At 33.1% G+C, this 16,030-nt stretch overlaps 1 protein-coding gene across 1 annotated transcript; it reads left to right on the forward strand.

Moving 5' to 3' along the window:
• The first annotated feature begins 4,245 nt into the window (after window positions 1-4,245).
• Window positions 4,246-12,619, forward strand: LOC133877136 (histidine-containing phosphotransfer protein 1-like). The gene is made up of 6 exons (XM_062315384.1): window positions 4,246-4,366; window positions 4,779-4,909; window positions 5,026-5,094; window positions 5,995-6,066; window positions 8,852-8,924; window positions 12,365-12,619. The coding sequence occupies exons 1-6, from the start codon at window positions 4,307-4,309 to the stop codon at window positions 12,401-12,403; spliced, it is 444 nt and encodes a 147-aa protein (XP_062171368.1). The 5' UTR covers window positions 4,246-4,306; the 3' UTR covers window positions 12,404-12,619.
• Window positions 12,620-16,030: the final 3,411 nt, after the last annotated feature.

A 16,030-nucleotide genomic window follows, 5' to 3' on the forward strand; every position in this document is an offset into this window, starting at 1 on the left:
AATTCTTATTTCACCTTTATATCACATCACTTACTTTTATTCCTATTCAAACAAAAAATAACAACAAATTAAACTCTTTACCAAACACAACCTATATTTCATGTTTTTTGCTTGATGATCGGTCCCAACTCCCAAGAGAATAGAATGCTCTCCATTTAAAGTGAAATGATCAAAAAGAAATGGAGAGATGATATGCAAGGGGGATAGTTAGGTTCTTTTTGATTAAAAAAAAAAAAAAAAAACCAAATTTAATCAAAAAGTATCCTTTATGTTCACATCAAATGACACTTTTTGATTAAATTTGGGTTTTTTTTTTTTAATAAAAAAGAGCCTGCTGGGGGACGGTTTTTCGTCCCCAACAATCATTTCCCAAAGAAATTTTATGTCCAAAATATTTTTTGATTTTTCGTACAAGCCAAATACAAGAAAATGCTTTAAGTTGAAACCATTTTCCTGTAAATTGATTTCAACTGAAAACTTACACATTTTTACTCCAAAACAAATGAAATATTAATTTACCATTGTTATCAATTTTTCACTGAAATAAATGGAGTCTTAAATTACACTCACATTAGCTTTTGGGGAAAATTTTAAAGTGGGGCATGGGAGGGATTAATACAATAATCCAATTTTAATTTGTCAGAGAAAAATGTTAGAAACTTCACTTTTATCTCACTTTTTAACGTGATATTGTCTATATATAAATTGATGAAACAATTTTTATTTTTTGACAAGATAAAGCTAATTGGTATAACATTATTTTTTGGCAAAGCTTAAAACAGGACCACCCACAACATTATCTTTATAATCCATTTGTTTTGACGTAAAATAATTTTTGTTATAAAATATTTTCGACGAAATCATTTTTTAAGAAAAATAATTTTTTCGAAAGTATTTTATGGCGTTTGGCTTGTATGAAAAAATACCAACGGCGAAAAAAGAAATTTGGCAACATTCAGTTGCTGTCGCCAGATTCCAGCGAGCCAGATTCTGGCCAAATTTACCGGCATTTGGCCTAATACGGCTGGATTTCGGTTGTACTGGCCGAAATCCGACCAAATTGGCCAGACTCCGGCCATATCCTATCAGAATCTGGCCTAATACAGGCGGACTCCAGCTGTATGGTTGGAATCTGGCCAGATTCGGTCGGTCTTCGGCTGTACTGGCCGGAATTCGGCTAGATTCCAGCTAGATCTGAAGTCCAGCCAAATCCCGACCGAAATTTAACCTAATACGACTGGACTCCGGCTGTATGGCCGGAATCTGGTCCACCAGAATATGGTGACGGCGGCCAGACGTCGCCAGGTTCTGGCATAAATTTCTAGATTCCAACACCAATCAGTTGCCGGATTCCGACGATGGTCGACTACTTGAGTGTGAAGATTGACCACGTCATTTAAAAAAGGGTCGACTACATCTGCCGTTAGGAGAAAATGATTTATGTTCGTAAATCATTTTTTGAAATTAACTAAGCAAATGGAAATAATTTTTTAGTTGATTATTATTTTATCTCCTATCAAACACCGGAAAATGCCGAAATCATTTTTCAGAAACCATTTTACGCTGAAACAAACATAGCATTAGTTACTAAAATTGGGTTATAAAAAATAATGAATTTCTGCAGCCAACAGGTCATATATATCGTTAAGGTCTTAAGTATTAGATAATTTCCTGTTTAAGGAACTAAATTAAGTTGGAATTGAATTTATTCCAAGGAACTAATAATTTGATTACTAGTTTTATGTAATATAATCTTAGAAATGGGATCATTTATTATGAAGTTGTCCTCATGTACTCACGAGGCATGGCCCCGAGGCGCATAGAGAGACGGTTCTTTGTACCAAACCATCTTCTCTGAGAGTTAAATATAAGAACCAGAAAATGGGTAAATATTACAGTAAATTGCCATTACGAATCGCTGGGCTGGTAAATATTTATTAAAGAGAGAGAAAAAAATAATAATAATAATGTTAAGTAACTCATAAATAGTTTAATACCTAGTAATTTAGCAATATTCCTGTTGTTGCAAAAATGAGTATGAGTTAACAACTATTCTGTGGTTTTTTCTTATAAAAAAAAAATGGAAAAGAAAAGAAAAGAGAAAAGGTTAATACATAAATGAGACATCATAAATAACTAACATGGTTATATTTTATAACTAGGTTTGAAATTGTTTGATAGGGATAGAGATGGCGAATATAAGTTAAAAAAATAATATTTATGAGTTTCCATTATTAGATAAGAATGCAAGCTTATAAGGTAGGGGTGTAATGGTGTAAAGAAGCTGGTAGGGGTGTAAAATCGGTAGGTTATTAACCAGTTAACCAGCCAATTAGTTTGGTACCGAGTTAGAACTAACCGGTAACTAGCCCTACCGGAATGGTTATCTGTTTTATAAAATATTAAAACTAGTTATAATTGGTAATCGGGTATATATATATAAAATATATATTTATTTAAAAAATTAAAATAATAAAATTTAGGTTTTACACTTCTACCTCCATTCCAACTTCGACCAACATATTAGGCCAAAAAAGATTGATTTTTTTTTTTTTTTGTTAAAAAAAGTGCTAAAAAAAAGTCTAAATTAAGCCAAAAAAGTATGCCAAATACCCAATTTACACCCAAAAGACCAAATTTTTTTAAATTTGGTTACCGGTCTAGATAATCGGGTACCAATCGATAACAACCGGTTAACCGGCTACCCCAGTGATAGTTATCGGTTTTAGCCAATAACCAATTATAGTAACCGAGTTTTTACCCCTATTTTAAGGTAGGCATTCAATTGATAGCTTCCCTATTCTAGTTCTTTTGAGGGCGCCTTCTACTTAATTGATAATTTTTGTAGTATTGAGTTTCATGGATGAAAATCTTCCATGTTTTCTATGATAATTCTATAGTATGGTTGTTAATATATATATATATATATATATATATATTAATTTTAATTAAGTGGTTCAAATGAAAATATATATATATATATATATATATATATATATATATATATATATATATATATATATATATATATATATATATATATATATATTAATTTTAATTAAATGGTTCAAATTTTTTCATTTTAACATATAATTTATATAGTGAGATACAATAAAAAAATAAAAAATTATGGATGATTTAGATATTGCGAAATCATAACTAGCTATTTAATTGAAAATAGTGATTAAAATTAAGAATATCTCTGTAAAATTATCTTAAAAAATGTAGAAGATCCTAATTCAAATTCCACATATCTAAATTATTGTTTTTTATTTTCAAAATGTCCCTTTGATTTTATAAATGGTAGCATTCATAGTCTTGTATTAACAATTTAAGTAGGTAAAATGAAGAATGACATACGTATAATTCTTTTACAATTTCTTTGTAACTTTTGATACGCGTTAACATATTATAATTGGAGGGTGTTAAATGCATATATAAGTTTTAGCTCCAACCTTATACTAACACGTGTTAAAGATTATAAAAGAGTTGTATGTATAATATTATTTAGGTAAAAATTCTCCTGAATCTTTGTTGAATTTGTCCATAGAAAATGATTACAAAGCCCGACAAAATACTTTGTCGGTTTATCCATATTTATTAAAGGACGGAATTTCAAACTACCATAACGACTAACTAAAAATAACGAGCAATTAATAGAGTACAAGAAATCTAGTTTATTTAATAACGCGATCCATATTCACAATTCATCGTTAGAAAATCAAAACTACAATAGAGGAACAAAAGTTTCAAAGTTGTGGTTTACAACTTTTCATGTCTAAAATGCATCAAAATGGAAAATTTCATAAACAAAATTATTTCGATGAAATGAACCAATTTTTTCTTTTAACTTCCTACAAAATTAAAATGTAAAATCCCCGAAAAATAAATAAAGAAAAAGCAATGGAATCTGAAATGAGAAACTGTGAGTGAAAATTCGACTCAAAATCATTGGAAACATGCAATGTGTTGAGTTCCACATTCAAATATTGGGAGAAGGACAAATAAGAAGAGAAATTCAAGTTTTATTTGTTTTTCTAATGGATTTTTTTTTTTAATAGAGAATTTTTTTTTTTTTTTTTTTAAAAAAAAAAAACTCCACTTATGGTGTAGTCGTTATTTATTTGAACTCCAGGGGTAAAGGAGACCCAAGCGCTTTCCCTCTCGCCCGTTACTCTTCCTGCTAAGCGACAACAAAAGAACGAATCACAAACAGCTTCCCTTCAAAACCAGAAGCTCCTCCGCTTATATAAAGCCCTTCTCTCTCTTTCTCTCTCTCTCTCTCGCTCTGCGTGTTTGTGTGAAAATGTCTTTGGCTATTCACGAAGGTCTGCATCGCGGCTTCATCCAGAACATGTATGACGAGGTAACCAGATTCTCTCCGCCTCAGCCTCGCAGCTTCTTATCAATCTTTTGATTTCAAAAGAAAACACTCTCTGTTTTTGCTATCTTTTCTGTTCTCTGTTCCATCGACGTGTTTCTCTAGTTTTTATTTATTCATTTATTTTTTCCATTTTCGCAATTTCATGAAAGTAGTTCTTGTATATCAGTCTTCCAAAAAAAAAAAATTTATTTGGAAACCAAATTTTTTTCAAATTATTATTATTATTTTTCTTTTTTTAAATGATGTGTATATTTATCTTTTTGTCTTTGGAAAATGCGTGTTATGTAATCTGTGAGAGACATGAGCTTGCATGTTGAAATGGCTTATTAATAGCTGTTGGGAAAGAAAATGCTTAGTTTTTGGGAAAAGCGTTTTGGTGTAATTTCCTTTTCAGGGAATTATTAATGACCAATTCTGGCAACTACAAGCTATGAAGCACGTTAATCAACCGGATTACGTAGTGAGAGCGATCACCAGCTACTGCGTATCTGCGCAAAATGTGTTCTCTCAGTTGACCAGTCTCATGTAATTATCAACTCGTTAACTTTTTGTTTGGCAGTTAATTAATCGATTATGATTAGTTAAAGAAAAAAGAAAAGTTGATTTTGAATTTATGATCTATTATCCGTGCGTCCCTGCAGCGAGCAGAGGACTGTTAATTTTCATCAGGTCAATGTTTCTGCTCGTGAACTGTATGAGAAATCGAGCAGGTGACTTTTGGGTTTTATGTTATAATAGTAATAGAGGCATTTATTTATATTTTGGTTGTAAGTGGTTTTATTAGAAACTGGAACTGGTCAGGGAGTATGTGATATAGTTGATGGGTTTAACTTATGGTGATAATTGGACTTGCATGTTCTAAGGAAATGTTATTTTATGTAGCATTTAATTTTTGCTTTTTGTTCTCTGTTTCTTTAATGAGTCTATGCCCTTGCATGCATGCATGTAATGCATTTTGATCTTTGCTTTTTGTTCTTTGCATTTTAGACGAGTCTAAGCCCTTGCACGCATACAAGTAATACAAATTATTATGTTGTGATGTTTTTTCAATTTTTTACTATGATCGGCCAGCCCCAAGCAGCTAGGAGGTTTTGTTTCTTTTTTTTTTTTTTTTTTTTTTTTGCTTTTAGTTTGAGTTTTGCCAACCATAACTTATAGGGACAAAACCAGGATTTTTCATCGGAGGACCAGAGCACGAATGAGGGGCCAAGCGTAATTTTATTAGGGGTCAAGCCTTTATATATAGATATTTTAAGGACAAATTTCAAAACTGGGGGCCGCCCTTGGCCCCCTCCCCCTGGTCCCGTCCTTGATAGCTTCATTGTTTGTAATGATTTTGTCATAGAGGATGCATCCTCTTTGACGATCAGGGTGGGTGGGGGCTGGGGTTCAGATGATTGTGTCCTCTTGAGTTTGGCAGTACTACCATTTCCAGAGCCTTGTATTACATGCAAAAATTGTCTACACAGATTGTCTTTTTTCTTCATTAGATTACTACTGGTGGTAGTAATAGAACACGTCTACAATCATAAGGTAAGATGATTATTTGTCATATCTTTCCGCGATTGTCATAAAACATAATTATATCTTCTCTTTCTTGATTGGTACAGTGTTGGTGCAGAGACTGTTAAGCTTTCATGTGCCGAACTTCTTCGTGCTTCTACAGAGCATGATAAGGATTAGTAAGAATACACATTCATTTATGTACTTAGCTATCAATTATCTATATCTGCTTGCTTGAGGAAGTTGTACTCATGTGGTGCAAGGACTGTAGTACATAGGTCATGACTAAATTGTTATATTGTCCCTGAAAAATGCTGTCAATCAACCAGTTAAGTAGATCTTGTAGAATTTGTATGTGCATGTTGCGGGCCTTTGTCAATTCTAGTTTTCTCCAGGATTTGCAAAGAATGTAGTTACATTTTATGAATGATGATTTTATTGTTTATGCCTTAGTATGCTTATTAACTAAATGAGTGATCGACGTACATATTATTTAGAATGCATAAGGTGTATGGTTTCATTTGCTCTCTACTTGTGTTTTTAAAAAATATCAAACTGTGCAAAAATGTATTAGAGGAATACTTATACTTATCAAAAAAAAAAAAATCTCTAAGAAAAATAAAACACAAAAAAAGTATTGGAGTCTTATTTCAATTACCTTTAGCAATGAAATACATCCATTAGTTTGGGTCTTTGATATTATGGAAGCAATTTTATTTTAATTTTTTTTTTTTGGAGGCTTGCTTTGTATTTGGTGTTGACTGATCAAAATTTATTTTCTTGTTTATGATTGATAGATGATGGGACTGGCTCCTAAATTCCAATTTCTCTATTTAGTCCATTCATGTATACATAGATAGAGACATACATGTGTGGTTGTGGACAGTTTTCTCACCTCCTTTGTTTTCTTCCCCGGTGTTGTGTGAGTTCTAGTACACATGTATAATTGACTAAGATATCTCATGCGTAGTGGATGAGTTGATTAAGCCATTTGACAATTTAGTGATAACTGAGGCATAATATCTTGCAATTTCTGGGCACCGATCACGAAGTTGAGAGCTTTGGCTTTTAAGCGTAAACTAATAACTCCTTGTAAGTCCTATCTGTGGTCCATCTTTTGAAGTTAGAATCTAAAGTTGCTGATTTAAGCTACTTATCAAAAAAAAAAAAGTTGCTAATTTAAGCTAAGACGTATAGTTTCCTCAAAAAACAAAAGGCACTGAATGATAGATTCTCAATTTGGTTGTCACAAGAACTACTATCACCTTCAATGGAATATTGATCTTCATGAGATATATTACTCATAGACCCCCTTAAAAGTAAATTTTAATACTTTTTTTTGGAAAGTTATGAATTATCGATATCAATGTTCATTTAGATTGAAAGCTTATCCTTATGTAATTGATCTCATAGATTTATCTCCTTTCCTTTTTTTGGCGAATTAGATTTGTATTTAATTTGCATCTTTCTTTTATGACATTAAGTCTTGAAATGACTTATTTTTCTATGCTTTTTCTTACTTTATATTGTATAGTAAAATGAAAGCTGTATTAGCAGTGGGACTTCAGCTGTAATTTTTAACTGAAAAGTACCATTAATATGCTAGCTTTTTTGAGCTAAGCTGTATTTAACTAGTTTTGGGGTTATTTATAATACTTTTACATATCATAAAATTAATGTAAAAATATTTCAATGTTTACTATGAGTTTTATTGAATCTTTCAGGCATTAACGAATTTGACAAATCCTTAAAAATGATTTGCTTATCAGTTGATGAGCTTTCTATTTATTCATATACACACACGCGCGCGCGCACACACACGCGCGCGCGCGCACACACAGATATATATATATATATATATATATATATATATATATATATATATTTGTTTATTCTCAATCAAAGTTTGTCAAACATTCAGAATTTTAACTCTATAATGCAAGTTTGGGGAGTAAAAGACATCCATTTTTTGTATGTATCATAGCAGGTATATCATATGTAGGACACACATTATACTACCAAATGGTGTCCAGATATTATCTTCACTTATATCAGTCTTTGTTAATCTTGAAGAAAGAAGCTTTGGACGATATAAATTATGTTAAGTGGTGCATTTGGAGAAAGCACCATTCTCATAAATTTGATTCTGAAGAGATTCCTCTCTGCTAGAGTTGAAGCATTAGTTTTTGAGGTTGCTTTACAAGCGGAGGGCAGCAATCAGTCATTTTTGCTTTCTCTTCTCTTTTTTAGAATCTAGTCTTTGAAATTTTGGGAATTAGTTGTCTTTGTTTTTTTGTTCTTTTTCTTTATCCTCTTTTTTTTTTTTTTTTTGGCTCTATGCCACCTGCCTACTATGGTTCCAAGCCTCTTTGAGAATGTCTCTTAAACTCCTTTTACTTATACAAGAAAATTCAAAAGAAAAATAGTTTTGTAACCATGTTTTGTTACATTTATAAATTGTTTTTTTTTTAAAATAAAAAATGCATTGAACCAGTGATCAAGTTATTGAAAAATATCTTAATATGTTGATAAGCAAAGTATTATACCCCCATTAGATCAAGTATGTTGAGAACAATGTTGATATGGTCAACTAATTGGGACATGCTAATATCTATTATCATTTCTTCAAAAAAAAAAAAAAAAAAAAAAAATGGGATATGCTAATAATAATTTGACCTTTTAATGAGAAAGTTCAAAATTTCTCTAATGCCTCTATTTATTGGATGTGTAATGGTGACATCGAACCGTGTCAATGGATGTTTAATTTCATAACCAAAAAATCCACCATGAAAGCCTGTAAACAAACTCATTTTCTTCCAATTTTCTTTCTTTTTTTATGTAAACTTATGATATTTTCACTCTATGACAGTGGGCATTTGTCTTAATCCCTTTTTTTTTTTTTTTAATCTACATATATGAATTGTTAAAGTGTATTCATTGTTGTCTAAATTGTGATATTTTCAGTTGCTCCAAGTCTCTGTATTGGACTAAGAATGAATTTTCCCACCTGAGAAGAAAATTTGAGACTCTTGTGCAGGTACTATCTCGTCATTGGTTTAGGTTCTAGGCTTTTAATAATGATTCTCTCTCAGCCTTTTGGGAATATATAGATCTTTTATACCTGCTTCTTTTCTCAATTGGAACAACACATTATACCTGACCTTCATAATTTTATTTTCTCTTATAAAGAAAAGTTGGTAGAAACTTAATGAAAATATTCTCCATTCTGGCATTTGAGCATGACATTGGTTTGGGAATTTCGTTTGGATACTCATAGAGCTCACCCGAGATATAAGTTTTAAAATCTTATAGTCAGTGGAGAAGAGGGTTAGTATTTGGGGATGCAATAGTACTTAAAGAGGGGGCGGTTCTGGCTACAAGGTCAGTACAGCAGTGAGGAAATAAAAGAATGACTAACAAAAGAAAAGAGAATTGTGAGACAAACTTAGAAACTCTAGAGCTTCACTAAGGCCTTCCAGGAGTCTACTTTAGAAGAAACACTGGAGCTTTTACCATTGAAAGAAGTGTAGTATTCTGTGGGGAATACACATTCAATTTACTCAATTGCCTGCAAAAATATTTGCTCATAAAGAAATACAATAGTCTGAAAGTAGAAACATGTTAATTTAGAAACTCCTAATCAAGCATGGAAAGGATATCATAATAACTAAAAAACGCCCAGATTAAAACCAAAACAAGAATAAAATTGATAAAATTATAAGCATAGCTACTAAAAGCATATTTATCAAAATACCCTGAAAAAGTAATTTTCAGATTTTCCAAATAAAGATGTCAAAACTAGTTAACCGAACTAAGCTGTGGTCAAAAGTGATCTTCTTACATGTGGCAGCCATGGTGGAGCTCAGACTGGTCATGCAAGCCTTTTAAGAAAATACCCATCTTTATTAATGGTTTAAGGTTTGAGTTTTTCGGTGGCCATAAATATGGAAGTTATGGTATGCTTAAACCTAATTCAGTGATGAATCACCCAACTTTGAATAATATTCAGAGTATTGTGCATGAATATAGGTAGAAAATGTAAGATTGCATACACATTGGTCCTTTAGAAATGGTTGCTGTATGATAATGGTGAAGTTGCATAAGTTTTAAAACTTGTTGCCAGATTTTTTGGAATTTGTAGTTTCTGGGCTTCATAGCCAGAATATGAAATATAAAGAGCTGATGAGCTTATTTGGGAAAAAAAAAAAAAAAAAAAAAAAAAAACCCGAAGAAAGGAATTTGCTTTAGTCCATGAATTGCCCCACTCGAGCCTTTCTATCCTCACGTCCATACTATAGACATTCCTTACATTCAAATCATAGACATGCCCTTCATTGCCTTAAAGGCTAGAAGCCCTTTAAAGATTTATGTTGGTTTCTTCCTCCATTTTTTCTGCTTACATGTTCTATCAACGCTTTCTTATATATCGATCATTTACTATAATGTAGGATCTGTGTTACAGTGACTAGTTGAATTGTTAGTTCCCTTTGATTGGTTATCAAGTGAGAATTGCAGACTGGATAGTCTTCCTTGATTCAGTGAATATGATTATAAAATGTGTTATAAAAGGCAAAGGCATGAGGTAAGACTTTAGAAATCTCTACCTGACATAATGACAGGCCTGAGCGTTACGTTATTTTTTATAGGACTTCTTTGTGATTGAAAAAGTTTGGAGAGATTTTTTTTTTGGTAGTGTACTATTTGTTATAGGACCTCTATTTGTTTCAATAAAAATAAAAATAGAAACCTTCATAATTGTGTGTATTTTCTGTTGTGTACAACTATCACAACTTATATATAAGAATAATTACTTCAAACAGGAAACATTGCAATATATATTTTTTTTATTTAACGTTGTCAAATAATTGTAAAGCAAGCATGAAAGCTCTGCTTCCAATCAGTGGAGCTTATATCAATGCAATTTGCATGATCTAACTTTATGTCAATTAGATAGAGCCTTGTGGAGCTGTAAAATCTTGATGGTGTAAAAAACAACAAAAGCTCTTATATTTTTTGTACTAAATCTTGTATGTGAAAGAACTAGCCAGAGGTGTGTGACTTGACTTCAATCAAGTCATGTTTTTCACGTGGGGCCCAAATCAATTTCAACTTCTAATTTGTTTTGGAGTCTCACACGCATTCCTTCACCTTGCCTAAGTGAAATTCTTTTACGTTTTTGATTTGTCTCTAGCTGCCAGTTGACTGACTTAAGGTCTTATAAAAGGAGTTGCACAGTGAGAAACACTTAGAGAGAATGTGAGCAAAGGTAGCAACAGCCGCATAGCACAAAGGATTTTTCCTTTGTGAAGCCGTCACCCATAGAAGGAATTAGAGAGAGTTTGTTGTTGTTTTCTCTTTTGTTGAATAATTCTCTTGTTTTAGTGTGGGGTTTTGGGTGTATTGGGGCATTGGGTTTTGAGTGGTTTTCTCTCTACTACTCTTTGTACTCCAGCTTTTGAGAGTGAATTTCCTTCTAGTCTTCTCCGCCTGTAAATGTAGGCTTGTTAAGTCGAGTTAAGTCAAATCACATTAAATCTTGGTGTCTTGTGTGATTGGATTAATTTTATTGTCTTTTTCTGCTTCTTTGAGATCCAAAGATTATTTTGTCACAACAGTATGGTAGCTTGTTATTGTAATATACATGTTATTTAAGATAGGCATGAAATATACACTGAACGAAAATTATAAAATGTGAACATTTCCCTTAAAAAAGGAAGATGGTATGCTTACATTCCTCAGTAACTATTGCCAATGAGCTCTATCTTAATTGCACTTTCTTCCCTCAAAAGAACGGGATGAAGGGTAAGGTTGTGGGTTTAAAATCCACTAGGTGTGCATATAACTTACCAAAAAAAAAAGAAACATTCTTTAAGTAACCATTAATGTTAACTAGCACAGAAATATTACTTCTTATTGAGTATTTTGTTGTGTAACTATTGACTTTCAAGTTATAACTACTTTCATATGACAATAAGCATAAGGCTAGAAAAGTTCAGAGCAAGTTATAATTACTTACATATGACAATTTTTCTTGGAGTTATTTTACTTGCCCTGAACTTTTCTAGCCTTATGCTTCATGTTTTCCTTTTAAGGCTGGTTAATTTAATTCCATAGCAGAAGAGGTGGGATCTATTCAGAGATGTATTTCCTATTTTGAGCGCATTCCTTTGTTGAAGTGTCTGGCTTTATTTATTTATTTTATTAACTAATGTTGTGGTCAATTCAAGTTAATTAAAAGTGTTTGATGGTGCAATTGACTATATATGCTCAGAGAAGAAAAAATCTTAGTATTTGTGTTTATCAATTAATTTGTCCTCAAAGCTTCTGCTTTTTGTCTCAACTATGACGCCTCCTACATTCCTTATATCTTCCCGGTCTTTATTTTACTCTCTTTGGCTGAAAACTATTCAAGAGTAAGAGCCTTTTCAAGTGTATGCATTTTAATTACTTTCTTCTCTGGGCCAATTTTATATGCAGATGGAGAGAAAGATCATTGACCTTCAGTGTGCACATTGAAAGGAATCCGAAACCTATCACTAAATGGGTCCCATATGATCTCCCCAGCTAAATACTATCTTTGAAAATCTGAAATGTAGTCAGGTTTGGAACAGGACAATGTGATTGATAGATCAGCTTTCTTGTGTATGATCTATCTGTATCTATATGTTAACTTGATATAATGTTTGTGGAGTAAGCTGAAATCTAATTGCATCTACTATGAATTGCTCATATAAATGGTATTGTTCTCAAATGTGCCAAGTCCATGGAGAATTTATTTGGATAGTTTGAACTAAACTATTCTAGAATTCCCTTAAAATGCTAGAAACAGAAATGTTCGTGGATATCAGGCCCTAACTTTGTAATGTTACTGAGCTGTAGTTGTTTTGTCTTGATTTGCTCGTTGGTTATTTCAGTAAGAGCATGAGAGTTATGCTTTAATTCCAAGGAGTAAATCCATGAAATACTCTGTGTGATGGCATCATAGATCATCTAAAGAAGTAGCCTACTTGAGTATCCTATATAATATAATTTCATAAGAGTTAAATATCCCCTTAGTATCCAAGAAAGGTGTTTCTCAAGTTTTGAACTGTACCACATAAACACAGAAATGTTTGTTATCTCTAGCTACAGAATAACTTGCTGAGTATGCCCTAGAAACTGCTTCTTTTTGTTTTTAAATTTTGGCTCTAAATGCTTTTTTTAGGTGTCTACTAATATGTGTAGCATAGGTCCACGGAGCAATCAATGCTCAAAAAGTTGTTCACTTTCTAATTTTAGAAAGTTTGTTGCCTTGGATTTCCTTGCTTAGATATGGTAAATATTTATCTTCAATTCAGTTTTTTCCGTCATGAAACATTTGACTTATAGGGTAAAAAAAGTTGCAGCTTGTTTTTATGATGGATTTATGGATCACTAATCCTTGAAACCAGCTGAGTTAGGCATTGTTCTTTGGTTCTGCTTTGAGCTAATATCCAAGATTAACAAAAAACTGAAGAAGTGTATGCTGATATTGTTCTAAATAGTGATGGTAGGGGAAGTGGGTAAAAGAAATTAGAGTTATGAGGTTTCTTTGATACTTCATTTCATGCTCCAATGATCCTGATCAGAAGGACATTTGTTGTGTGTGTCTTTGTCAGGAGAGAGGGAGAAGGGAGGAGGGTATAATTGTTCAGAGTCCCACATTGCCAAGGTATACCTATGTTGTGGGCTTTATAAGCCTTGAGTAAACATTTTTCCTTAAGGTGCCTTTTGTAAAAGAGTAAGGTTCAATGGACTTTATCATGGTATCAGAGCTTTCGGGCCTTGGACAATGTTAGGCCTTCCCTCCCGTTGTACACGTGTTTGAACAATAGTGCCACACGCCAGGGGGCGTGTTGAGAGTCCCACATTGCCAAGGTATACCTAGGTTGTGGGTTTTATAAGTCTTGAGTAAACCTCTTCCCTTAAGGTGTCTTTTGTGAAAAAGTAAGGCTCAATGGACTTTATCAATAATGACCTAGAGAAGTGTTAGCGTCATTTGCGCTATCACTCTAAGAGAATCGGTTAAGTTACAATTGGAGCTCCCTAGAATTGTTTATAGAACCCACTCAGCTAGTAAAGAACCAATGTGGAACTTAGCACACATGAGCTCCTTTATAATCCACCCACTTCATATGAGCAATTCATCTTTCCAATGTGAGACTAACTTTATGGGGTGCCATAATCTACTCCACTCAAATTCCTGGCGTCTTTGTTAGGGTTCACACCATGCAGTGCCTTAATGCCACATGATGTTACTAACTTGACTCTGATTCTACCTATAACGGCCTAGGGAAAGTGCTAGTTACATTTACGCTATCACTCCAAAATGATTAGTCAAGTTACAGTTGGAGCTCCCTATAACTTTTTATAAAGCCCAATTTCAGCTAGTAAGGAATCAATGTGGGACTTAGTACCCATGAGCTTCTTTATAATCCACCCACTCCATGTGGGCAATTCATCTTCCCAATGTGGAGCTAACATTCTGGGTTGTCCACAGTGGAAAAGAAGAATTCATGTTTTCCTTTCTTTTCTAAACCTTGTAGAAGTTCTTGGCCATAGACATGGACCTTTGCCTTCTTGTTTCCTCTCTGGTGGGGTCTTTCCAGCTTATTATGGATGTTGGGGCAGTGCCATCTTTCTTTCTTTTGGATAAGTTTTATTGGTTTTCTTTTGATATAGGTTCACTTTAGAACGGAATTGCCATGTTTAAGCAAAACACTTGACATAGTAGAAGTGATAAACGTGAAAGAGAAGTTGTGTTCTCATTACACAAATCAACACACACGTTGATAAAGAAAACTTAGAATATTATTGATGGCCAAAACTGATTGTTTCAATATAATTGTTCCAAACTTATAGTGAAATTCTAAAGCTTCAAAAGGTAAGAAAATCTCCTACAAATGGAAATAAAACAGAAGTGAAAATATAGTAATTATGGAAAGACTTAACCTTCAAGGAAATCTAAAGATGGGAATCTTCTAGATGAGAAATCAGAGAAATTATTGAAAGCTATTATGCGAGATATTTCCAAATCACAATCTGCCAATTAGTCTCTTTCCTTCTTGGTTATCTATCTTGTTGCTCATGCCATAAATCAACTAATTAATCCCGTCAATACTGAAAGGACCCGATGGTATCCCGTACACCATTGATCCGGCGGTAAACCTTATTTCCTTTGACCCGTCGATGATTCCTTGCTTGCTTCCAAACCCAAGGGTAATCTTTCCTACATCAACACTCCTTGAGCTCCATTTATTCAAATATAAGGATTAATAGAAAGTAAAAATGTTGTGCTTCCTATGAGTTCATATTCACTATTTTTTTGGTTGGGGGGGGGGGGGGGGGGGGGGGTTTAGGGGTATAATTTACAGGAAGGTGTTGAAAAATGAACTTGATAAGCTTGCACTCTCCCATAGGGCTGAGCAATTTTTCACACAATCCAAACATTTTCAAATTATTACATTTCTGTAAAATTGCTGGCCTTTTTGACATTCCAATATTTCAATATAACCAAAACCAACCACAGGGGTTCATCATAATCAAGATTTCTATCTTATGACAAACCGCTTTTTCCAACTTGATACCAAATGTGTCTGATCTAAGGTGTTTGCTGATGCTGTCCTTGCACTTTACCACTACATGGTAACCAAGTTAGTCAAGTCTCCAGGTTGTCTCTAGAGACCCGAATCAAATCCGACCTTTACTGGAGATAGGGAGTTGCCTCCTGTTATTGAGACCATTGGCCCAAGTGGCCATGGACCAGATAAAAAAAATGATTATAAGAATTTTAGGGTTGGGTGGGGCCTGGTTTGATTCTTATAACTGAAGAAAAGATCCCAGGCCTTCTATTGCTAAATGGCTTTAGTTTGACAAAAAAAAAAAAAAAAAACCAGTGCTCTCCTTTATCCTTGTATCTCATTATCTTTGTCCTCATAGAATGCCCATTTGTTCACTCCCTGATCTTATTAAATACGAAACTCATAATATTATAAAGGAATTGTTTTTAGTCTTATTTTTATGTAAGATTTATTTTTCCTTTTCCTTTTCCTTTAAGTTTTTATTGAAGTTTTTGGTCTTAAGTGCATGTCTCTGGATTGAACTCTATTACCTTTGTGACATCAC

This window comes from Alnus glutinosa, chromosome 9 (assembly GCF_958979055.1).
Source record: "Alnus glutinosa chromosome 9, dhAlnGlut1.1, whole genome shotgun sequence".
NCBI classification, from domain to species: domain Eukaryota; kingdom Viridiplantae; phylum Streptophyta; class Magnoliopsida; order Fagales; family Betulaceae; genus Alnus; species Alnus glutinosa.

Coding starts and splice junctions, on each gene's coding strand:
- LOC133877136 (XM_062315384.1), top strand. CDS start 4,307: ATGTCTTTGGCTATTCACGAAGGTCTGCATCGCGGCTTCATCCAGAAC. Junction 4,367..4,778: donor TCCAGAACATGTATGACGAG/GTAACCAGATTC, acceptor TTTCCTTTTCAG/GGAATTATTAATGACCAATT. Junction 4,910..5,025: donor TCTCAGTTGACCAGTCTCAT/GTAATTATCAAC, acceptor GCGTCCCTGCAG/CGAGCAGAGGACTGTTAATT.